The following is a 24,511-nucleotide window of genomic DNA, read 5'->3' as shown; positions in this document are numbered from 1 at the left end:
ACGCCGGACACCTGTGCGAGACTCCGAGGACAGAACTTTCTGCCTCCTTCTCTCCGTAAGTCTGCCTTTCCAATAAAAATAAACAAATCATAAAAAAGGAGAGAATATCAAATTTAAAAAACATTAAAAGACAAGTAACAGAAAAATGGCAGATCAATAATGCAAACTTTGGAGAGAAGTACAGGTGTACGTTCTTTAGCAGGGTTTCTGATCTTTTTACTTTTCCTCCTTCCTTGTCTATAACGATCTTGCTGTAATTCAAAATAGCTTATTATAATCTAAAGAAGGTGTCTGTAACCCTCCATGTAACCATCAATCAAGACTCACTAATGGACTAAAACAACCACAAAAAACTGGGAAATAAATATTAAAATGGCAGTAGTGAGGGCCCAGCACAGTTGCTTAGTGGCTAAAGTCCTTCCTTGAATGCGCCGGGATCCCTATGGCCATTGGTTCTAATTCTGGTGGCCCTGCTTCCCATCCAGCTCCCTGCCTGTGGCCTGGGAAAGCAGTCGAGGACGGCCCAAAGCCTTGGGACCCTGAACCCATGTGGGAGACCTGCAAGAAGCTCCTAACCCCTGGCTTCGGATTGGCTAAGCTCTGGTCATTGCAGCTGCCTGGGGAGTGAATCAATGGACAGAAGATCTTCCTCTTTGTCTCTCCTCCTCTCTGTACATCTGATTTTGCAATAAAAATAAATTAAATCTTAAAAAAATGGCACTAGTGAGTCTGACTTCTGACTTGACCAGCTTCTCTGGTTTCGAGAGCGTATGGCAGGGTAGCAGTGTGCCACGCCGGGTTGAGCCTCCGCCTGTGACATTGGCATCCGTGCTCAGCCGCTGTCCCCGCTCCAGCTGCTCCACCCCCAGCCGGCATTCTGCCGCCGCACAGCTGCACGGAGCTCCGGGCTCCTGGCTTTTGCCCGGCACTTCTGACGCCTATGGGCACTCAGGGAGTGAACCGGATCGGTACGTTCTCTAACTCCTTCTTCCTCTTAAAGAAAATACAAATATGAAAAAAATCAACAAAGTGAAAGGTCTCAAACAGAAAAACAACATCAAACCCCAAATTAGAATAATAAAAGTCATAGCATGAGGTAATCATCCTATGACTTAAAAACAATGGAAGGGCCCGGCGCCCTGGCCTAGCGGCTTAAGTCCTTGCCTTGAACGCACTGGGATTCCATATGGGCGCCGGTTCTAATCCCCGGCAGCTCCACTTCCCTTCCAGCTCCCTGCCTGTGGCCTGGGAAAGCAGTCGATGATGGCCCAAAGCCTTGGGACCCTGCACCCACGTGGGAGACCTGGAAGAGGTTCCAGGTTCCCGGCTTCGGATCGGCACAGCACTGGCCATTCTGGTCACTTGGGGAGTGAATCATCAGACGGAAGATCTTCCTCTCTGTCTCTCCTCCTCTCTGTATATCTGACTTTCCAATAAGTAAATAAATCTTAAAAAAAATGGAAAAAAGAGTAGTTTCTTTGAAAGGTTAACAAAATTGACAACCCATTAGCTAGATGAAAAAACAAACACTCCAATGCATAAAATCAGAGATAAGAGGAACACAACACAGCGGACACCACAACAGCAGGACTGCTAACAGGAGTGAGCACAGAGCCTCAGATCTCAGAGACAACGAAGGGACCAACTTCTAGACGCATCTACTTAATCAAGGGTGACCAGTGAACAGAGAGCAGGCCGGAGCCGGCGTGCGCGGCCGGCTGCCGAGTGAGTGCTGTCCGGCTGCCCTCTGCTCTCAGACGCCTGCTCACATGGACTTGAGCGAGCAGCACGTGACAGCCCGGGCATCTGGACTTCTGACACGCACGCGGTGAATCAACACCCGTTCAAGCTCCCAGCTTTAGACTGGTCCAGTCGTGGCCGCCACTGGGATTTGGGGAGTGAACCTGATTTCTTTCTCTGCCTTTCACGTAAACAAGCAAGCACGTAAGTATTTTTAAAAATCCAAAAATAACACTGAGTAGTAACTAAAAAGTCTCTTACTAGAAGAAAAAAAAAGCCCAAGAACAGACGGTTTCACTGCAAAATCCTTCAAAACACTTAAGAATTGAATTCTTAAATTCTTCAAAACGGAGAATTTTTCCAAAGTTGTCATACGAAGTTAGTGTTACACTGTTGGTAAAACCCGACAAGAACACTACCAAAAGAGGAAGCCGCAGGCCAACAACACAACAAGCAGCCGAATTCAACACATTAGAGAGCTCACTGAGGACCCAGCGTGATGAAGGTCAGCCCAGGGACGGGAGGGCGGGCAAGACACGCAACCAAGGTCACAGACCACACTGACAGGACCAAAGACAAAAATTACACAATCGTCTCCACAGATACAGAAAGCATCTGATAAAATTAAGCATCCTTATATGATAAAAACCCTGAGGCTCTAGGTACAGAAAAAACACATTTCAACATGGTAAGGGGCATCTATCAGAGTTAGCAGCTACGATCACACCTGGCAGGGAGAAAGCGAAGGCCTTCTAATTTACTGGACATCCACTGTCACCATTCCATCACTCAGCACAGTACTGGAAGTTCTAGCCAGAGCAATTAGGCAAGAGAAAGAAGAAGTCAAACTGTTTGCAGACGACATGATCTTAATAAATTTGTTTCACAGGCACAGAGGTAAACAGATCTCACTTCCGGGCTCACTTGCCCAGGGCACACAATGCGAACTGGGCAGTCCATCCGGTCTCCCATGAGCGGCCAGGAGCCTGGCATCGGGAGCCGGAACCAGACACTGAATCCAGCCGCTCCAGCGTCGGACACGGAATCCTAACCGTGTCGAATGCCTGTCCCAGGTGACAAGACCTTGGGAACAGAAAGCCCAAAGACAGCAAGACAAAGCTGTTGGTACACCTAGGGTGTAGGGTACAGTCAGGGCGCATAAGTCATCAGATTACATACCAGCAGCAATAACAAATGAGCTCAAAATGATGTGAGAGGAGCGATCCCACTTCCAAAAGCTACCAAAGTGGACAAACCTAAGAATAGGGGCCAACTCTGTGGCACACAGGGTTAAGCTGCAGCTTGCAATGCTGGCGTCCCATGCCCGAGTGCTAGGTCAGGTCGCAGCTGTCTGCTTCCAATCCAGCTTCCTGACGGTGGACCTAGGTAAGCAGAAAATGACCCAATTACTTGGGCCACTGCAGATCACAACGGTCCCTGGCTTCTACATCAGTCTGGCCAGCCCTGGCTGATGTGGTCACTCAGGAAGTGAACCAGTGGGCAGAAGGTCTCTCTACTGTTCTCTTCATGGCCTTTCAAACCAATCAATCACACACACACACACACACACACACACACACACACACACACACACATCTTTAATCTAGGAATAAGTTTAACAAAAGAGGTGAAAGACCTCTACAACGAAAACATTGATGGAAGAAATTGATGAGAACATGAAGAAATGGAAACACATTCTTTATTGATGAATTGGAAGAATCAATAATATTAAACTGTCTAAACTCCCACAGCTACTTGTAGACCTAATGCAATCCCTACCGAACACCAATGGCATTTTTCTCTATACTAACACACACTCCTGAAGTCTGTATGGAGACGAAAAAAGACCTGAGCAATTTGGAGCAAAAGAGCAAAGCAGGAGGCCGCCGATTGGCTTGAGCGCTCACTCTAACTCATCCATTTCAAATAACTGAATCAATCTTAAAGAAAGAGGACAGTCTTTTCAATGGACATTACTGGAAACGTGACATCCACATGCAGAATGACCCCCGAGCCCTGTCCTGTAGGAGGCACAGGCAGACAGCACCATCAGAGAGCCATTTACGAGACCCCCAGCCTGCAGCCCTAACCACAAAGCCCAGGGGAGACACTGACAACTGCACTGGAGCAGAGTTCTTTGGGCGCAGCTCACCAAAGCACAGCCCGACCAACGCAGCGTCATCAAACTCGGGCCTTCTGTATGGCAAGCGCACCGCACTGTGAAGAGGCAGAATGAGGGGGAGTACTTGCCAGTTACACTTCTGATAAGGCCTTAAGAGCCACAATTATGATTCAAACAAATAGTGTAAGAAAGCAAACAATACAAGCAAAAAAAAAAAAAAGAGTATATCCAAACAGACCTTTCGCAAAGGAAGACACGAATGACCAGCAAGTACATGAAAAATGCACAATACGGTTAACCTCAGGAAAACGTGAGTGAAAACCAAGCACGCTGCCTCCTCACGTACAGTGAGCTGGCTACTGGGTTAGCTATTTAGACTGGCGACTAAAAAGGGGATTACAACTGCTGGTAAGCAAAAAGGGAATCTACACACTCCTGGTAGGAATGCAAATTGGTCAAGCCTTTGTGGTAAACAGTATGGAAGCTCCTTAAAAATAAAAGCAGACCTTCCACATGACGCAGGAACCCTGCCACGTGCAGAACCACAGAAATGCAACGAAGCTGTGGAGGAGCCTGCGCGCCTGCGTGTACTGTCAGGCTGTTCACAGCAGCTCAGAAACTGAAGCCGCCAAGCTCCTGTCAGCACACAGACTGATAAAGACAGCGTGGCACACACACAGGAACTACAATGAAATGCTGTTCTTTGCAACAATCTGGATGGAGGCACAAGTCATTACAGTAGGTGAACCAAGCTGAGGAGAGACAAGGACCGCGTGACATCACGCACAGCTAGCACTAGTGGCACCGGGGCTGGGTGCGGCTTAAGGTGCTGGTCAAAGGATGCAGCACTTAGCAAGAATACGTTCCAAGATCTAACGTACAACATGACTGTGATTAATAACAATTATTACACATCTGAAAAACAGCGTGTCAGGTAGATTTTGGGTGTCCCCGTCACAAAACAGTGGTAAACATGTGAGACAATGCATATGACTCATATCACAACATACATTTTTGAAACAAGCAATTTCTCATCGATATATAGAATGTTAGTTGTCAATTAAAAATCAATTTAAAAACTAGTTAAATATTTGTAATCTTTCTGGATCAGTTGAAAACTTCTTCCTAAAAGCATATGGAAGCTTCACTGAACAGTGGCTCGCTTAGTGCTTTAAAGTTAGCTGTAACTGTTACCTTAAATCTGTCCTTTTCGTCACTGAAAAAGAACTTGAAAATGACTTTAAGAAATCACCTCTCGACAATGTTGAGGCAAGACACGCCATCCTGGCCGCCCACAGCATACAGAAAGCCGCCGAGCACGGCCACGCCAACGCTCGTCCTGCAGGTGCTGGTCGGGGCCACGTCGCTGCTCCACTGGTTTGTTTTGGGGTCATACCTGCAAGGAACACATTCAGAGTAGAGTCCGTGTTCTACGAGGAGGCTTGGCTGCAGCACATATTCCCAACCGAGGGACTCATATGCGCTATTTGCCTTAAACAAGGGTTGATTAATAACTAAAAATACATGGAAATCGAATTGGCTTTTAACTTTTAAATTCATTTGTATATAATGTTATACGTGAATATATTTAAATATTTTATTTCATTTAGTCTTTGAAAGGCAGAATTACAGAAGGAGGGAAAGACACAGAGGTTTCCCATTGGCTGGTTCACTCCCAAGTGGCCACAACAGCCGAAGCTGAGCCAGTCCAAACCCAGGAGCCTCTTCCGGGTCTCCCACATGGGTGCAGGGTCCCAAGGCTTTGGGCCGTCCTCGACTGCTTTCCCAGGCCACAGGGAGGGAGCTGGATGGGAAGTGGGGCAGCCAGGATACAAACCGGCAGTCATATGGGATACCGGTGCACATGCAAGGCGGGACTTTAGCCTCTAGGCTACGGCGCCAAACCCTCCACTGATTCTTTATTTTTGGTTTTTTATTACTATTTTTTCTACTTATGTTTTTTTGTTTTGCTTTTCACTGATATTCTTTTTATTTTCTTAGGTTTGTTGCCTTTTTTAATAACTTCTTAAAGTGGTATTTCACTGTTTTTCATCTTTGTTATTTTCAAATGACTATAAGTTAAAATCCATACAGATGTGCTGCTGTGCGTCCACTCACTGCCTTGCACACATTTTGGTATATATACGCTTTAGTGTGACTAAGACGTAGCCACTTCTGCTTACATTTCCTTAAAATATTTACTTATTCTGTTAGAAAATCTGAATTCCTTTTAGATACGATTCCAGAACTGGGCAACACAGAGCAGCACCCCCTGCAGGTGCCCGCCCGCCTCCACGTCTGTGGAACCGAGCCTCGTGCTTTCCAGCTGCACACGGACACTGCGGGCACTTGATTGCAGGCGGACGCAGAACTTCAGAAATGCACCTTACATAAACACAAGGATCACTGGAAGACAACGGAGCTGAGAAGAGGAGGGGTCGGAGAACAGGCGCTGTTAACACCTGAGTCACTGTAAGGTGTCCACGTGTCAGCACTGCGACAGATGCGAGGGAAAGGGGCCGTAGAAGGCCTGAGGTAGGGATGGCTCATCTGAGTCTTGCAGGATATGCAAGTCTTGTAAGGATAGACTGGCCCGGCATGGCCTACTGGCTGAAGTCCTCACCTTGCACACGCCCGGGATCCCATAAGGGCGCCTGTTCGTATCCCGGAAGCTCCACTTCCCTTCCAGCTCCCTGCCTGTGGCCTGGGAAAGCAGTTGAGGATGGCCCAAAGCCTCGGGACCCTGTACCCGTGTGGGAGACCCAGAAGAGCTCCTGGCTCCTGGCTTCAGATTGGCTCAGCGCCAGCTGTTGAGGCTACTAGGGGAGCAAACCAGTGGATGGAACATCTCTCTCTCCTTCTCTGTAAATCTGCCTTTCCAATAAAAAATAAATAAATAAAACAATCTGTAACAAAAACGGCAGAGATATTCCAGGAAGAGAGAGAAGCAAGCATACACTTAGGAAGAGAAGAAAGCCAGAGGGTCCCAGCACTCGGAGGCAGCGCAGTGCCATGCACAGAGGGCAGAAGCCAGGGCAAAGGAGTGGACATGTCATCAAGGACATGTTTGTCGCGCTCCACGGGCGAGCCTGCCACCCGGTGCCACAGACTGCAATCACATCTGCTTCAAGGACACTTGCAGTCACCCTGACTTACCTTTCCACACTGTTGAGGTAAGAAGAGCCGTCGTGGCCTCCCACTGCGTACAGCAGGTCATCGAGGACGCTCACCCCGACCCCACACCGCCTCTTGCTCATTGAAGCCACCATGCGCCACTCGTTCGTCTGTGGGTCGTACCTCTCCACACTGGAAATGGCGTCTCCACTGCACCAGCCACCGACTGAGGAAGAAAGGAAGTGATGTGGAGGACGTGCTAAGCAGCGGCTCGCTCCCGGTAACCGTGCACGAGCCACGTGTGGACCGAGCGGGTGACCGTGGAGGCCAAAGTCAAGTACGACTGCGCTCACCGTGACCTTGGACGTGGTACTAGGCAAATGGAAATGTTACTAAAGTCCCACACAGCACTTCAGGCTCCTTGTGTTTTTACTGTACGGGCGGATGGATTCTGGATTGTTTACTCATGGCCTCTTAACAAGTGCCCTGGGACTGAAGCAGCACAGAAATTCTTTTAAAGAAGATTTTATTCTATTGCAAAGTCAGATGTACAGAGAGGAGGAGAGACAGAGAGGAAGATCTTCCATCTGATGATTCACTCCCCAAGTGAGTGCAACAGCCGGAGCTGTGCCAATCCAAAGCCAGGAGCCAGGAGCCGCTTCTAGGTCTCCCACATGTGGGTGCAGGGCTGTCCTTGACTGCTTTCCCAGGCCACAAGCAGGGAGATGGATGGGAGGAGGAGCTGTCAGGATTAGAGCTGGCGCCCATATGGGATCCTGATGCACATGCAAAGCCAGGACTTTAGCTGCTAGGCCATGGCATTGGGCCCCCCAAATTCTAAAATTCAAAAATACTTTGCTTTCTGTTTAATCTGTAGTTTACGCTGAATTCAGAACCATCCAACACGACATTTAAGGCATCCCATTTTCACAGCTGAGTGTTAGGAACTGAATGCCTGTGCTCTCCCACCCATAAGTCCATGTCCAAGCCTCAGTCCCTAGGTTCTTCTCCGAGATGGGACCTCTAAAGATGCAAACAGTTCAGACGACGCCGTAAGGGGGGGGTACCCTAACTCAGTCAATTTCCGTTTCTGAGCAGAGGCACCATGGGCCCTGGCCCTGTGCTGGTTCTCCCACTGCTTGCCCCTCCCTTCTCTTGTGGACACAACAAGGCAGCAGCCGTCTACAAGCCAGGAGCACCCTCTCAGAAACGGAACTGGCTGGGACTTGATTTTGGAACTATAGTCTCCAGAAGTATAAGAAAAAAATATAGAAGCTGGCACAGTAGCATTGAATGCTAATCCTCTCCCCGAGGTGCCAGCAGCCCATTCTGATGCTGGTTCGAGTCCCGACTGCCCTACTTCCAGGCCAGCTCCCTGCCGATGGCTTGGGAAGGCAGTGGAGGATGGCCCAGGTCCTTGGACCCCTGCACTCAAGTGGTTTTGATAGTTCACCAGTTATGAATCACTGCCAATCTCACCACTCCAAGCACAATGAGGTGGCTGAAGAATCCACTGATTGACATAGTCCATCACAAAGTCTCCGTTTGCCCAGTATTTCGATGCCAACATGTAGCAGAGGTTGTTGATTGACTTGTTCTGTCTTCTGTGTTAGGGTTCTGAGTTCGGCATTTCGATTGGGGAGATCCCCAATCGAAACTTTGTCTGAGGTGTTCTCAGACCAGATTCTTGGATGTACTAGCAAGTACAGGGCCCGGCACAGTCCATTGCCCTGATCAGCTGGTGGTTGCAATTGCTGGATTGGTTCTGTTTTCAGCCCTGACTTCCACTGGAACCAATGGGTGTTACAGTCCAGCCTGGTTCTGCCCAGCACACACTCAGCCCTCACATAAACCAGCGGGAGCTGCAGCCTAGTCAGAGTGACCTACCATTACCCTCACCAGGCTGGCTCCCTGTCCTGGTTTGCCAGTATGTGTAGCAGTCTAGTCCAGTCTGCCCCACATCCCATTCGGCTCTTGTAGATATCAATGGGTATTAAAGCCTAGTTCCATGTAACCAGCTCCACTATCCAGCCCTCACAGATATCGTAGGTGCCTTTCTGTCTGGACAGCCCAGCCCCACAACAGGCACATTTTCAACACTCTTACTCTACCCATTTTATGTTGTTTCTTCCCTCCACCCACTGGGTAATTCAGCATGAGCCAGCATAAACTGGGCCACTTCTAGAATTGGTTATTTTATTTTTTTTTTCTGTGGCAAGGCTGTCGTGGGGCCTGGGTATCTCAGGTTCATATGCATCCATGACCAGCGTTCCACTGTGGTCAAAAGCCTCAGCAACGGACTTGGTGACGTCAGCTGCCTGTTGCTGCTTTGTTCCTCCATTGATGGAAGCCAGCTTCAGGGTGCATTTGTCATCGAACCTTTTGAGACTGGAGGACAGCTGCTAAACATCAACAGGATCCATTCCTGTAAGATCTTTCCTGTCGGCCACGAGAAACATGCTCTTCTCCTCATGAGAGGTATAAACAGTAACAATGCCCCTCATCACAAAATAGGATATGACGCACAAGGCCAAAGCGGGCTCCGACTGGAAATGCACGTAATCCCAAATCAAAGCCGCTACTGCAAAGAAGCAGGGGACCGTAAGATGGTAAGGCGACCGTCAATTAAGCCAAAATTCTCCACATACTCACACTTTTCCTGAAGTACCGTTTTGGCAGAATCATCCAGAGAGTTTTTCACAGCTGAGCCATCCCATTTACCAACGTTTACAGGTTTATCATCAATCTTCCACTTATCCAACAAGCCGCTACGGCCACGACTTGTCCCGCCGCTGGGACCACAAGCCCTACGCCACCTCTGCCACCACTCCTCCCGTCCCGTGCAGCCCATGCAGCCATCTTGTCCGCCACTGCATCTCCCTCCCCTCCCAAGAAGAAGTTTTAAAGAATAAGCTACTATGGGCTGAGTGTGCCCCATCTGAAATGCAGACCGTGCTTTGGCACATGTGCAGAGAGCGCCGGCTGAGCACCCCAAACCAAACATTCAAAATCTGGAACCTCTGAGCGCTGACAAAGCTCAAACAGCTTCAGGTGTTTTAGTGAGGGCTGCTCAACAAGGAAGAAGCTTTACTAAACTATGAAAACACAGTTACTCATTTGACAGGGAGCTGACTTTACATGGACAGAATTGAAGCACTTAAAATACAAAGATCTCAATGGTGCAGAGCTTGACAGTAGGAACAAAATACCGCAGAGCTGTTTGGGGGCTCTACCTGGGTTACCTGGGAAACGGTGTAACTGTGAGCTAACTTGCACATTGCACAGAAACTGATGCATTTCCACCGAACATTCACTGCCTGCCTGGATCTACGTAAGAATGTTAACTGCTAGATAATGGCTAAGAACTAAACTGCAAAGTGGCTTATCTTTTGTTTTATGGTATGATCAATTGGCATTACGCTTCCAAAACAGAGTAAGTGAATGAATTCAAAGAACAAGACATAATTAGGTGTCCAAATGCTTGAAAGTTTGGGCTGGTCAACAAAACAGAATATTCCGACACATGGCCGTTAACCTGAGTTCTCAGCTGGAGACTAGTACGCTTAGTGAAATAAGCCAGTGCCAAAATGATCTTGTTATATTCTTTAGGACAGTAAATATTGCAGTGTTTCCAATGCTCATGCCCACGCCAGTCCCTCGGCCACCGCGCATGCAGACGCCCACCTGCGAACAGCACCTCCCCGCAGCGGATGGGCTTGCGAGGCCGCGTCCGGGGGCCCTGCATCAGGGGTCGCTCCTGAGGCAGCAGCAGGTAGTTCTTGGCCTCGTCGACCAAGTCTCTGCAGAAAACAAAAATACTGTGTTTACTCCAAATGTCCAGAGACGCTGCCGGCCAAGCCCCAATGCTGCTGAGGGATGACACCGGCGGGAGCCAGTGTAAGTCAGCTGAAGTCACACCTAACACGCGGGGGAGGGAGCTGGTGTGTCAGCTGAAGTCACACCTATCACATGGGGGAGGGGGCCAGTGTGTCAGCTGAAGTCACACCTAACACGTGGGGGAGGGAGGGGGCCAGTATGCCAGCTGAAATCACACCTATCACGCAGGGGAGGGGGCCAGTGTGTCAAGCCACAGGCAGTGGCTTGACATGCTCTACCAAAGCACCTGAGTTTTCTTTCTTTTTTCTGCAATGTCAGCCTCCCTGTTTGACTCTTTTACGACATTCAATGACCGAGTAGTGAAAATTGTTATTGTGGGTCCTGCGACGTGGCCTAGTGGCTAAAGTCCTCGCCTTGAACACCCCGGGATCCCATATGGGCGCTGGTTCTAATCCCGGCAGCTCCACTTCCCATCCAGCTCCCTGCTTGTGGCTTGGGAAAGCAGTCGAAGACGGCCCAAAGCTTTGGGACCCTGCACCCGTGTGGGAGACCAGGAAGAAGTTCCTGGCTCCTGGCTTCGGATTGGCATAGCATCGGCTGTTGGCTCACTTGGGGAGTGAATCATCGGATGGAAGATCTTCCTCTCTGTATATCTGACTTTCCAATATAAATAAATAAATCTTAAAAAAAAAAAAAAGAAAATTGTTATTGCCCGTTGTCCCCCAATTGTGAAAGGGTTTCCTGAACCACCCTACACTTTCACTTCTGTTAATGCTACAAACAGTTCATTTATTCTGCTTGGTACAGACCCAGGCATGACCCAAGAATGCACTTTCTAACCTAGGGCCGGGACCAGGCTGAAGCCAGGAGCCAAGACTTCCAGCCAGATCTCCCACTTGAGGGCAGCCATCGCCTGCTGCGTACCCAGAAAGCCGGAAACGCGAACAGAGTGGAGACCTGGATGGGGCCCAGGGGTGCCCCGGTCAGCATCCCCACCGTCAGGCACAGGCCTTCCTTGGGTCTGCTTACACAAGCGACGTGAGTGGTGGCATTTGGCATCACTTGGGGCTCAGGGTATGTGCCTGAGACTCCTGCCTCCTGTTACTGTACACAGCAGGGCCGGATTGTTTCTCGGCTCTCGGGTTGGTTCATCCCTAGCCATGTAGGAATTTGGGAGGCAAATTGGCAGATGGAAGATTTCTGTCTGGCTTTCAAAAATACACACATCAAGAAGTGTGAGCGGCTGACTCTACATGCGCCACCTCTGATCTAAACCCAGGGATGACTTCCTAAAATCATCATACATTATGTGCTTTCATGCTTTGGGACATGGACATCAGAGCAGGCATAGCTGTTGCCAAACATTTATAACTCCTTTCTGGAAAAAAATTAAAAATCCTTTCTTCCATTTTTTTTTTTTTTACGATTTCTTTCTTTGTCTTGGAAAGTCAGATTTACAACGAGGAGATACAGAGGGAAAGATCTTGCATTAACTGGTTCATTCCCCAAGTGGCTGCAACAGCCCGAGCTGAGCCAATCCAAAGCCAGGAGCTTCTTCCGGGTCTCTCACACGGGTGCAGGGTCCCAAGGCTTTGGGCCATCCTGGACTGCTTTCCCAGGCCACAGGTGGGGAGCTGGATGGGCAGTGCAGCAGCCAGGATATGAACCAGTGCCCATATGGGATCCCAGCGCATGCAAGGCAAAGACTTTAGCTACTAGGCTACTGCGCTGGGCCCACTTCTCCCAGTTTTTAAAAATCTACAGTCGGACCATCAGTTCTTGAGAATTACCTTCTGTCCTTCCCTCCCTTTCCCTCCCTTCCCACAGCCCCTGGGAAGTCCTAGTCTAACTTATTTTAATTTATTCATTATTTATTTTAAATACATAGGGAGAGAGATACAGGGATCTTGGATCCACTGGCTGACTTGGCTGACATCTGCAGCAGCCAGGCCCAGCCCGGGCTCGCCTGAGCAGCTGGGGCTCCACTTGGGTCTCCTCTGTGCGCTGCAGGGATGCTGCTCCTTGAGCCATCATCTTCTGCCACCCAGGCATTCTGATACAGGTGCACGCCACGTTTAATCGCCTTGACATCCCCTGGTCGGACCCATGTTGTCACAAATGACGAGAGGTCTTTCTTTCCGAGGGCTTGAACAGTGTCCCGTCAGGTATGTGTACCACACTTCCCTTATGCATCCATCAGTTGATGGAGACAATTCCAAATTTAATAACCAAGGAAGAATTAAAGGTTATGGCGTTTAAAGAACTGTAAGTACTGGTTCCAGTGCACTAGTCTAGTGGCTAAACTCTAGCCTTGCCTGCGCTGGGATCCCACAAGGATATCGGTTTGTGTCCTGGTGGCTCCACTGCCCATCAGCTCCCTGCTTGTGGCCTGAGTAAGCAGTGGAGGACGGCCCAAAGTTTTGGGACCCTGCACCCGTGTGGGAGACCCGGAAGAGGCTCCTGGCTTCGGATCAGATAGGCTCGGCTCTGGCCATTGCAGCCACTGGGCAGTGAATCAGCGGATGGAACATTTCTCTCTATATCTTCTTCTCTCTGTGTATCTGCCTTTCCAATAAACAATAAATAAATCTTTAAAAAAAAAAAGAAAGAATTACAATACTGACTTTTTTACTTTCCTATTTGGAATATGCTGGAGGAAAACTTAATGCCAGATGATTTCACATTTGAAACAAAATCTGAAAATCGGCAAAATTGGGAAATCACTAAATCTTTCATATGACTATGTTACAGAGCCAGCCCAGAACAGCTATCCCCCGCCTTTTCTGAAAATATACTTGTGGGGCCCGGCGTGGCGGCGCAAGTGGTTAAGGTCCTAGCCTCGCACGCCCGGGATCTCATATGGGTGCCGGTTCTAATCCCGGCAGCCCCGCTTCCCTTCCAGCTCCCTGCCTGTGGCCTGGGAAAGCAGTCAAGGACGGCCCAAAGCTTTGGGAACCTGCACCCGCGTGGGAGACCCGGAAGAGGCTCCTGGCTTCGGATCGGCATAGTATCGGCCGTTGCGCTCACTTGGGGAGTGAATCATTGGACGGAAGATCTTCCTCTCTGTCTCTCCTCTCTGTATATCCGCCTTTCCAATGAAAAAATAATAAAAAATAAATCTTTAAAAAAAAAAAAAGAAAATATACTTGTGGCTTGGTGGAACCCTGCCGAGGAGCAGCACCGTGGCACAATGAGCTAAGCTGCTGCCCGGCACAGCAGCACTGCTCCCATGGCAGTCGCTCTGCTGATGTGGAGGGCAGGGAAGACGACCCCAGGGCGTGGCGTCTGCTCCCCGTGGACCCTGGAGGCTGAGCTGAGTTTCCGGGTTCAGCCACCCTGGCCATTGTGCCATTCGGGGAGTAAACCCAGGGATGCAAGATCTAATCACCTGCCTTTCTAGTTGCTGACACCACGTTTACACGTTTGATTCTGCGCTTTCAGGTGGGGAGGTGGCAGGTCTTAGTCCAAAGCCTTAGAAGACAAGGCTAGCTCTATTCCGCACTGGACAGGATGGGAAGAAAGTCCTCGCTCGTTCTACTTATCCCTGGGACGGGGAGGGGAAAGGAACTATCTTCAAACTCAAGCTTGCATCGAAACCTCAGAAATCTCCTTCTTTGTCCCTCTATGCCAAGGGGCACCACAGCTCTCCTGGCAAGTGTACTTCTCTTCTGCCTTCTCTAGACCCTCGCCCAGAACAAAAACCTGTCACCCACTGCCTGGATGCCAGCAACCCAGATAAGGAGAGGAGAAGAAACGTGGAATGCTAGCTCTTTATTTTTTCCCAGCCAACATCACTCATACCTGCATTCTTCATCACTTTTGATGAGGGGGTCGGAGCCCACCGTGCCCACCAGGAACTTGGGACTAAGCAGAGGCAGGCGGACGTGCTGGAGCACCTGCAAGACAACACGCGCTGTCAGACGCACATGCAGCGATGGGGAGTGCGCGAGCCAGCCGCTGCCTGAGCTCTGCCCGAACACGGCAAATCAGGAGCGTACATCTCAGCAATGCAGCATCATCAGAAAACTGCAAGCACGCTATCGTTTTTCTAAATGTTTTAAGCTTTCAGCAATCTGGTATAAACTCTGGTATAACTGGACTGAAATGGGTTAGTAATTCAGAAGCAGCAGCTGTTAAACTGTCAGACTATCACAAATAACCCTCCTCCTCAGTTTTAATTACTTGTGGTCAATTACAGCCCAATTTGGAAAACTGTTCAGTTTTAAAGAATTTTTGATATTGTACTGTTATACTTTTAACTTTTTATTAGTTGCTGTTAGTGTTTTAGTATATGTAATTTATAAATTAAACTTTATCATAGGAATATATACAGCAAAATATATATAGGCTTTGGAACTCTTTGTGGCTTCCGCTGTCTGAAGAATGTGCTGGAAGGTATCGCTGTGCACCTGGGAGAACGCATCACCACAAGCAGGGCCATGAACATGTCGCCCAGTCCCACTTCTGCCCCAACATGCCCCTTTATTTTTCAAAGCGTGGCAGGACTTCTGAGTTCCATGGATGGGAATCCCACAGCAGGGCTCGCTCTACAGGGCAAGCAGCAGCCTTGCTTCCCTTGGTTCATTCACAGGCTTTGAGCTGTGCCACGGCTGAGGCAGAACCGTCCCCAGACACGGGGCTGCACAGAGCAAGCTCACAATGCCAGGCAAGGCAAACGTCTCCAACTCCCCGTCACTCTTTGGAAACAGATGGACTCCACAGTATGAGGGGCAGTGCCGTTTCCTCTCCACAAGACAAAACACGCCTATGATTACCTGGGGTAGCTGCGGCCGCCGCTCCTGAATGCTGTATTTGACCCAGGCCATCACTGCATTGAACACTTGCTCTTCACTGCGAACATTCAGCTCGTCACTAGATATTATATCAATGAGTTGGTTGGCCGGCAGCAACATGAACTCCTCACTTTCCATCACCTGCTCAAGGGCAAGGATAAAAAAACCTGTGATTGCATTTCATTTCCTGCCTCAACTTTCCCCTGGTTTCTTTGTTTACTTCTTCTGAAAGGCAGAGGGACAGAGATCAATGAGTTGATCTAACTGCTGGGCTGAGTCCAAGCCAAGGGCCGGCACCTCCACATGAGTCCCTGCGGCAGACGCCCCAGCAATTGGGCTAGCTTCCGGTGCCTTCTCGGGCGAGTGAGCTGAAGGCATGCCTGGAGGCAGAGCAGTAGGAGGAAGCAGCGCTCGGATACAGGATGCTGGCATCAGCCGTGCCAGAACGTTGCCTCTCGTCTATGGCCATACACCCTGCACGCGCTCCATCTCGCTAGAACGTTCCTCTCAGAACCTTCCTCCAGGGTTACAGAGCAATCATCTATTTCACAGAGGAGCTGAAGTTTAACACACACCAAGAGAAAATGATAAAAACGGCATCCTAGCTGCAGGCAACAGCCTGGGTTGCCTTGCACCTAGGCAAGTATTTGTACTGCTGGGAGAGAAGCAGCCAGTAGCTGCAGGCATTCTGGGCCTGGGTAATGCCAAATTTGTGTTAACTACACCAGTGTGCTGGCATAGTTGCACCTTCTTCTTTAAGAGATGTGAGGAAGGTAAGAGCAGTGGGTTAGGACATGCCATTCCAGGGCTCAGGCAGGGGTGTGCAGCCTGCCTGTGCAAGAGGGTCTTAGGATAACACATCCCAGGTGGGAGCGGCAGAGGGCACTTTTGACAGAGGAAGAGTGACGAATGGGGGCTTCCATGCACAGGACCACTGCATTCACAGCTAGGCGAGGGAGCTAAGATGGGGTAGTTCAGAGGGAAAAACCGGAGGGCGTGTCTGGGTGAGGGAGACCCAGGCTGACTGAATAGCATCACTCGTCACCAGAAAGAGCATGCGAAAGCTGGGGCTGTAGGGCACGCCCAGTTGGGCTAGGCCACAGCACCCACCTGTGTCAGCGCATGGGTTTGGCCATGACAGGCTGGGCTGCAGCACCCACCAGAATACCAGCGAACCAAACCTGGGGTCAGATTCTGTAGGGGACTTGCGGGCTTGCCCTGTGGGACTGCAGCACCTGTCGGTTTACACGAGAGCTAGGGGTGGTGATGGGCCAAGCCAGGTACTCAGGGGGATAAGAACTGGGGGGAGGTTGGCTGGGCCACACTGCAGCACCCACCAGTACATGCACAGGCCAGGGAGGGGAGCAGACCATACCACGCGGGGCTGTGACACCTGAAGGCAGGCATGAGACCTGGGACTGCTGGTGGGTCTGGTAGGAAAACTTGGGGAACTCCCCTATTAGGTTAAATATCTGCTGGGGAGCACAAGAACAGGGGCTGGAGACGGGCCAGGCAAGGCTAAGCTAGGCTGCAGCACTCACTGGCAGTGCATTACAGCCAGGACAGGGTGTGGGGCCATGTGGTGCAACAGCCACCAATGGGAGCTGAGCCTACGGGCAGGTCATGCAGGCTGTGTTGCGCTACCTGCCCAGCACCCACAAGACCCGGGGCTGGGAATGGGTCTGGTAGGGGAACTCTGAGGACTCTCTTTGTAGGCTACAGTACCCACGGTAAGTGCAAGAGTTGGGGTTGTAGGCTGACTGGGCTGGGCAGGGCTGCAGCACCCCCTGATGTGTATGGAGGCTGGGCCTGGGGGTGGGCCAGGCTGGGCAAGGCTGCAGCACCCCCTCACATGTGTGGAGGCTGGACAACGCTGGGCTAGGCTCTAGCACCTGCTGGCACTTGTGAGAACCAGAATGGTTGTGGGGTAGGCCAAGTCAGGCCACTGTAACTGCTGGGTCATATGAGGGCTTGTCTGGGGGTGGGCCAGGTTAGGCAGGCTGTAGGTGCCACTGGTGAGAGCCAGAATGGGTGTGGGCAAACTGGGCTAGGCTGCAGTACCTTTTGGTGAGTGCTAGGACTGGCCACTGGCCACATCAGGCTGGGCTGCAGCACCGACTGGCACACACGAGATCTGGGCCTGGGAGCAGGCTTGGCAGGGGAACTTGAAGAACTCACCTGCTGGGCTGCAGCTCCTACTGGTGAGCAAGAGAGGCAAGCACCAGCTGGCACATGTGTGGGCATGCTGTGGCAGCAGGCCAGGCTGGGTCAGATAGGGTGGGAATGCAATACCTGAGCCAGCCTCAGCCAGGCTGCTACAGCTGCCAGCAAGAGCTGGGAATGGGGGTGGGGCGGGCCAGGCTGAGCTGGGCCACAGTACTTGCAGGTAAATGCCCTCACTGGGGACAGACCAGGCTGGGCTAGGCTGCCACATCTGTTGGTACAAAAGAGAGCCAGAATGGATGTAGGCCAGCTGAATTAGGCTGCAACACCAGCTGGCAAGAGCCAGGACTGGGTGCAAGTCATCTCAGGTTGGACCGCAGTACCCTCTAGCAGGTGCAAGATCCAGGACCGGCAGTGGGACTGGTAAGGGAACTGTGGGTCTCCCCTGCAGGGAAGCACAGCTCCTGGTGAGCACAGAAGGAGCCAGGGCTGAGGTGGACAGGCTGGTCAAAGCAGTAGCATCAGTATACATGTGGGTTGGGTTTTGGGGCTAAGCTGCAGCACCCATGAGTGTACATGAGAGCCAGATGATGTGGCATGGAGCGGGCGAGGCTGCAGCACACACCATCACGCACAGACACCAGGTCTAGGGCAGACCTGGCGGGGTTATCGGGGTTGCATCACATAGGCCATCGTACCTGTTGGTATGTGTGAAGACTGGGCCGTGGCAGGCTGGTTAGGCTAGGCCACAGACCCATCGATTCACATAAGATGGGCTGAGGGAGGAACCGACCAGGCAGCTGTATCCACCAGTATGTGTGTTGGCTGGTGCAGCTGATGGACCGAACCTGAGCCTGCACTGACTGACACACACAAGAGTCATGGCTGAGGCCACCCCAGAGGGGGTTTCTCGCAGACTCCCTAATGAGACTTTTGGCTGGACTCAAATCACAAGATGTGCGGTCTGACCTTGGAATGGATGTGTTGGGACTGGGTCTCCTCAGTGGTTGATGCCTGTAGGGCAGACTGCAGGCTCAGACGCACACGGGGACATGACAGCCAGCAGGGGATGAAAAGCAGAACAGGTGGGAGAATTCCCCCTTGGCAGCAAGTGTCGGGTCTGTGGGTGCACTGAAGTGGACTGGGTCAGCCAACAGAGCTTGGAAAGATTTTCTCAACCCTGGTGTAAGGACGCTGACAATGTCTCAGGACTATCATGACCACTCAAGCCACACCCTCTGAACATTCCTCCCCACACTGGGGTCTCCAATGCATCATCAAATGACCACTACATCCTCAGATGATGATGTAGTTTGGCAGCAAGGAGCAACCCCCTGCTAACAGACGAGGCGGACACAAAGAACTAAGATATTCGATCCCCTCCTTGGACTCTCCGCCCCCCATCAGAGGTCCATACGGCTGTGCAGCCCTCTCTACGATGTAAACAATCATTACGTAGAAAGAACCCTTCTGTGCAGCAACTCACGCTGTTCCCCTCCTCCAGTGCACACACACATCCCCAGAGGTGGGACCGCTGGGCCATAACACGCCATTTACACACCCACACATTTCCTATCAAAGGTGTTATGTTAATTCAAAGTGATGCTAGCATGAACCGAGTTCCCCACCGCCCTGCCAGCAGGGCACAAACTTCTGGATATTTAATAGCATTGGGGGCAGTTTTGTGTTTCAGTTATTTTGAATAATCTTAAGTAAATTTCCAGATGTTTAAGGGTAACCACAATTTCCTTTTTTTTCCTACTGCTCATTTTTCTGTTTAGCTTAGGTTACTGACCAACAGGAATCCTTGACGTAGAGAGAGAGGCTTTTTGTGCGTCAGGAGTTGCAAATATTTTCCCTGTTTGTCTTTGACTTCTGCTTTGTTGTTGCAGCTTTGTTTTACCAAGAAGAAAATTTTGGTTTTTAAATGGTTGAACTTATCAATTCTATCTTCTACCCCTCTCGATTTGTCAATTTAAGGTTTTCTTCATTTCAATTTCATAAAGGAATTGTTCCATCTCATCTTCTAATAGTTCCATGGTTTCATTTTGTATTTTTAAGTTTTTGATCCACTGGAGGTTAGCTGGCGAACAGGTTGATATTAAAGTTTGATATTAAAGGTTGATATTAAAGTTCATTTACACAAAATGAACTAAGTTGGTCATTTGCTTCACACCCTATAATGTATGGTCTCCCATCGCTATTTATTTATTTATTTTTAATTTCATTTTATGACACAGTTTCATAGGCTCTGGGACTCCCCAGCCCCTCTCCCCATGCTGTTACAATAGTGCAGCTCACAGCCAGTCAGGATTCCTCACGTTAACACGGTTTATCACGTCCAGGGGTGTTCAGCCCCTTTCTTCCTATGAAATCATTCTGTAATATCCTCTCCATAGCTCTCTGGGTTTCACTGAGTCTCTTACTTACTTTTTATTTTAAACGTACACTTTATAAATAGCCCAGGATTTTAAATGAGTCAATACAGGGAGCTAAATCTGTAACACACACACTTAAGTCACCCAGGACTGCTTGTCTGGAGCACTGAGCTGCAATAAATATCTTAAACCGTGCATTCAATGGCTACCTTCCCTGCCAGATCACAAACTCCATGAACACACACTGGGTTTCCTATGCATCACTACAATCTACATTCCCAAGTGAAGTGGCTAATACAATATTATAGTACCTATGTACATTTTTGTTAAATAAGTGAAAAATAGAAGGTTTAATAAAAATTCTTGGTAACATTTGAAATCATTTTTTCTGATTATTAACTGCAAATAAGTCTATAACTTACTTTGTTGGATAACCCATGAAATCCAGAAGAAAGTAACTTTCACAAATGACTGACACCAGGTATTCCAGCAGGTAAGATCCTCTTACAAATTAAACAAGTATCTTCTGACTTATAAAACTCACTCTTGGGCCTGGCGCAGTAGCCTAGTGGCTAAAGTCCTCACATTGAACTCATTGGGATCCCATACGGGCACTGGTTTGTATACCGGCTGCCCCACTTCCCATCCAGCTCCCTGCTTGTGGCCTGGGAAAGCAGTTGAGAGCAGCACAAGAATTGGGACCCTGCACCCGTGTGGGAGACAGGAAGAAGTTCCAGATTCCTGGCTTCGGGTCAGCTCAGCTCCGGCTGTTGTGGCCACTTGGGGAGTGAATCATCGGATGGAAGACCTTTCTCCCTGTCTCTTCTCCTCTCTGTATATCTGACTTTCCAGTAAAAATAAATCTTAAAAAAAGGTTCACTCTCTATGAATATGGCTATACAGAGTCAATCCCCAAACCTTAACTTTTGCTGACACAATACAAAATCGACTTGTAAAATGAGCATCAGGCTTAGAGTTGACCCCAGGACATTGTGAGTCTCGAACAGCAGTAAAGAGCAGGTTGTTAGCAGAGCCCGTGCCCATCTCCTGAACCACAGGCCATGGACGTGTTCAAACCACCACGCACCACTCACCTCTTGGAAGTTATGCTGAGTGAACTTGTCCGCTATCCTCAGCAACTCACGGCATGAATGTGTGTCAGCAAAAGCCCGGATGCCCAGGCAATTAGAAGGATCCAACTGCCTCTTTAAGAATTCACAGCAGGCTTCCTGTATCTCGGCCAGCTGAAGGAGGCAGGCGGCCGGCAGCAGAGTCTGCACGTTGCCCTCCTCCACGGTGACCTGGGACGTGTAGGCGAAGTCGATGAGCAGCTCCATGGCCCGCTCGTCTATGTCCCGGATCACCACCTCCGTCTGCCGGCTCTCGGCCAGCTCGCCGGTGAACATGGCCCGGAAGTAGGGACTGCAGGCCGACAGGATGACCCGATGCGCGTAGATCTTCTTGGCCCCCACAACCAGCACCACGTCACATAGCTCCCGGTGCTTTCTCAGAAGGTTAATCACTTCCAAGGTCTGCCGAGGGTGCTTGTCTGAGATGTAGGGCATGCGTGCAGGCTGGGGAACCCCTTCCGGCAGTTTGTTGGGGTCTCCGAGAGTGCAGCGGCTTGTGACATCCATGCCAGTCTCTGCTGGTCGGATGCTGGTACACCTGCAGGTGCAACGGGAAGCAACATGAGCAGACCTTCACTTAGATGCCAAGATGAGCAGAACTTCACTTCTGCCCTAGTGTTTGCAAACCAACACAGGGAATCCTGCAGTTAACGAGAGACGCAGGCCTCCCAGGAATTCCCTTCCCAAGGACTCAATCACTTCCTTAGTCTCTTCAAGGATGCATGCTAATCGTGTGAACTCCAAGCGCACAGTACACTCCTATGGAAGAAAGGGCAACCCCCCTTCAGCCTGCAAGGCGTTACATTATTCGGAGGTATATCTTTTACAGTGTTACTGAAGATTCTCTCAGGTTTAACCAAAATTTTAGTAATTGCTGTTTTTCTAAAACAGCTGATATTTCTTATTTTCACAGGGCAATACAATGAATTTGGTAAAGGTTCATCATCAGATCTATAAACTATAACTCAGGGAAATAGGCCAGAACTGAAAAATTATCTTCAAACATCTACACTATAGTCTGATTCTAAGATACGTATTTTTCAGAGCTCAGCATTTAGTATAACTTGGAAACAATCTAAAGCTGATATCAGAGACACCTGCCAGCTGTAAGTTCAAGAGCCATGACCAGTTTGTCCTGCCTTTGCACGGGAGTGTTAGTAATAGTTCTTTAAACACATACTAGAATTTTAAAAGCCAAAAGGTCAATGTGACAGAATTTTATCTGATTGGGATTTGAGAATTTTTGCTAAGCTTTCTAAGAAAGGGATTTCACTTCCAATCAGGACTCTTAGCAGGATGGGTGTTTAGCTTAGTGGCACTATAAGACAGTCCTTTAGTATCAGCAGGTTTGGGGTCTCACACCCAGCTCTGGCTCCTGACCCACGATTCCTTCCCCTGCAGACCTGGAAGACGGCAGAGATGGCTGAACTAACTGGGTTGCTGCCACCTGCTGGACGCCTGAGCTCAGCTTGGTGTCTCCCGGCCTTGGCCTGGCCCAGCTCTGGTTGTTTTGGGCACTTATAGACTGAACCAGTAAATAGAAGGTCTCTGTGTGTAAATAAATGAAGTAAAAATTTTCTCATTATCCTAACTAAACAGGATACAAATATATATGTTATATCTCAAAGCTAAACAATCACATTGGTTCTAAAGAAGTAAAATAGACAACAAACGCCCAAAAGAAACCACACACTCAATCACAAACACAGATGACATAGTGTGGAGTGTCACCGTGCGGCTACAGGTGATTGTGGACTATACAGTGTAGAGTGTCACCATGCCGCTACAGGTGATTGTGGATTATACAGTGTGGAGTGTCACCGTGCGGCTACAGGTGATTGTGGATTATACAGTGTGGAGTGTCACCGTGCCGCTACAGGTGATTGTGGATTATACAGTGTGGAGTGTCACCGTGCTGCTACAGGTGATTGTGGACTATACAGTGTGGAGTGTCACCGTGCGGCTACAGGTGATTGTGGATTATACAGTGTGGAGTGTCACCGTGCGGCTACAGGTGATTGTGGATTATACAGTGTGGAGTGTCACCGTGCGGCTACAGGTGATTGTGGATTATACAGTGTGGAGTGTCACCGTGCGGCTACAGGTGATTGTGGATTATACAGTGTGGAATGTCACCGTGCCGCTACAGGTGATTATGGATTATACAGTGTGGAGTGTCACCGTGCCGCTACAGGTGATTGTGGATTATACAGTGTGGAGTGTCACCGTGCGGCTACAGGTGATTGTGGATTATACAGTGTGGAGTGTCACCGTGCGGCTACAGGTGATTGTGGATTATACAGTGTGGAGTGTCACCGTGCCGCTACAGGTGATTGTGGATTATACAGTGTGGAGTGTCACCGTGCGGCTACAGGTGATTGTGGACTATACAGTGTGGAGTGTCACCGTGCGGCTACAGGTGATTGTGGATTATACAGTGTGGAGTGTCACCGTGCGGCTACAGGTGATTGTGGATTATACAGTGTGGAGTGTCACCGTGCGGCTACAGGTGATTGTGGATTATACAGTGTGGAATGTCACCGTGCGGCTACAGGTGATTGTGGACTATACAGTGTGGAGTGTCACCGTGCGGCTACAGGTGATTGTGGATTATACAGTGTGGAGTGTCACCGTGCGGCTACAGGTGAGAGTGGATTATACAGTGTGGAGTGTCACCGTGCCGCTACAGGTGATTGTGGATTATACAGTGTGGAGTGTCACCGTGCGGCTACAGGTGATTGTGGACTATACAGTGTGGAGTGTCACCGTGCTGCTTATTGGTTATCCAAGTTTCTACACTGAACCAAATACAGATGTTCTGTGTTTGGTCATCACACAAATCTTTACCAATGATGCATCTGGGAAACTCCACAACTTGGTGAGCAAAGGCTTACAAAATGAATTCAAGATTTAAGGAAACAATAAATATCATCAGACTGAACATAAGCTCTCCCTTTTTTAGCTTAAAATAAGTGGGATGATTTAAGAAATTTTCAGTTACCTTTAAGAACTTCTTACTTTAAAAAAATTTTTTTTTAATTTTAAAAATTTATTTTTAGTGAAAATGCAGAAAAGGCAACTGGAGGCCTTCGTTAGAGGAGGGGCTCAGGAGTGGAAGGAAGACAATGGGAAAAGGGCACGGTTCAGACCACACCTATAAGGTGCCTGGGACACTGATCGTGGTGATGACATGCACACCAACTTGGTGAATATATATCTGTATCTAAGCCCAAA

The 24,511-nt window shown here is 49.4% G+C and overlaps 1 protein-coding gene and 1 pseudogene across 1 annotated transcript in view; both read right to left on the bottom strand.

The window, feature by feature from the left end:
* KLHL20 (kelch like family member 20) overlaps nucleotides 1-24,511 on the bottom strand; it is a 54,386-nt gene that overhangs the window by 16,379 nt on the left and 13,496 nt on the right. The window contains exons 3-8 of the mRNA XM_040984271.1: nucleotides 21,242-21,815; nucleotides 15,589-15,747; nucleotides 14,615-14,709; nucleotides 10,661-10,776; nucleotides 7,019-7,202; nucleotides 5,115-5,258 (exon numbers count right to left, since the gene is read on the bottom strand). Coding sequence (XP_040840205.1) covers nucleotides 5,115-5,258; nucleotides 7,019-7,202; nucleotides 10,661-10,776; nucleotides 14,615-14,709; nucleotides 15,589-15,747; nucleotides 21,242-21,815 — 1,272 coding nt within the window. The remainder of the gene's footprint in view (nucleotides 1-5,114; nucleotides 5,259-7,018; nucleotides 7,203-10,660; nucleotides 10,777-14,614; nucleotides 14,710-15,588; nucleotides 15,748-21,241; nucleotides 21,816-24,511) is intronic.
* On the bottom strand, nucleotides 8,999-10,254 carry LOC121159292 (annotated as a pseudogene).

This window comes from Ochotona curzoniae, unplaced genomic scaffold (assembly GCF_017591425.1).
Source record: "Ochotona curzoniae isolate NIBS_2020 unplaced genomic scaffold, NIBS_Ocur_1.0 contig_4105, whole genome shotgun sequence".
NCBI classification, from domain to species: domain Eukaryota; kingdom Metazoa; phylum Chordata; class Mammalia; order Lagomorpha; family Ochotonidae; genus Ochotona; species Ochotona curzoniae.
Note: the sequence above shows the minus strand (reverse complement) of the source record. Positions and strands in the feature narration are given on the sequence as shown.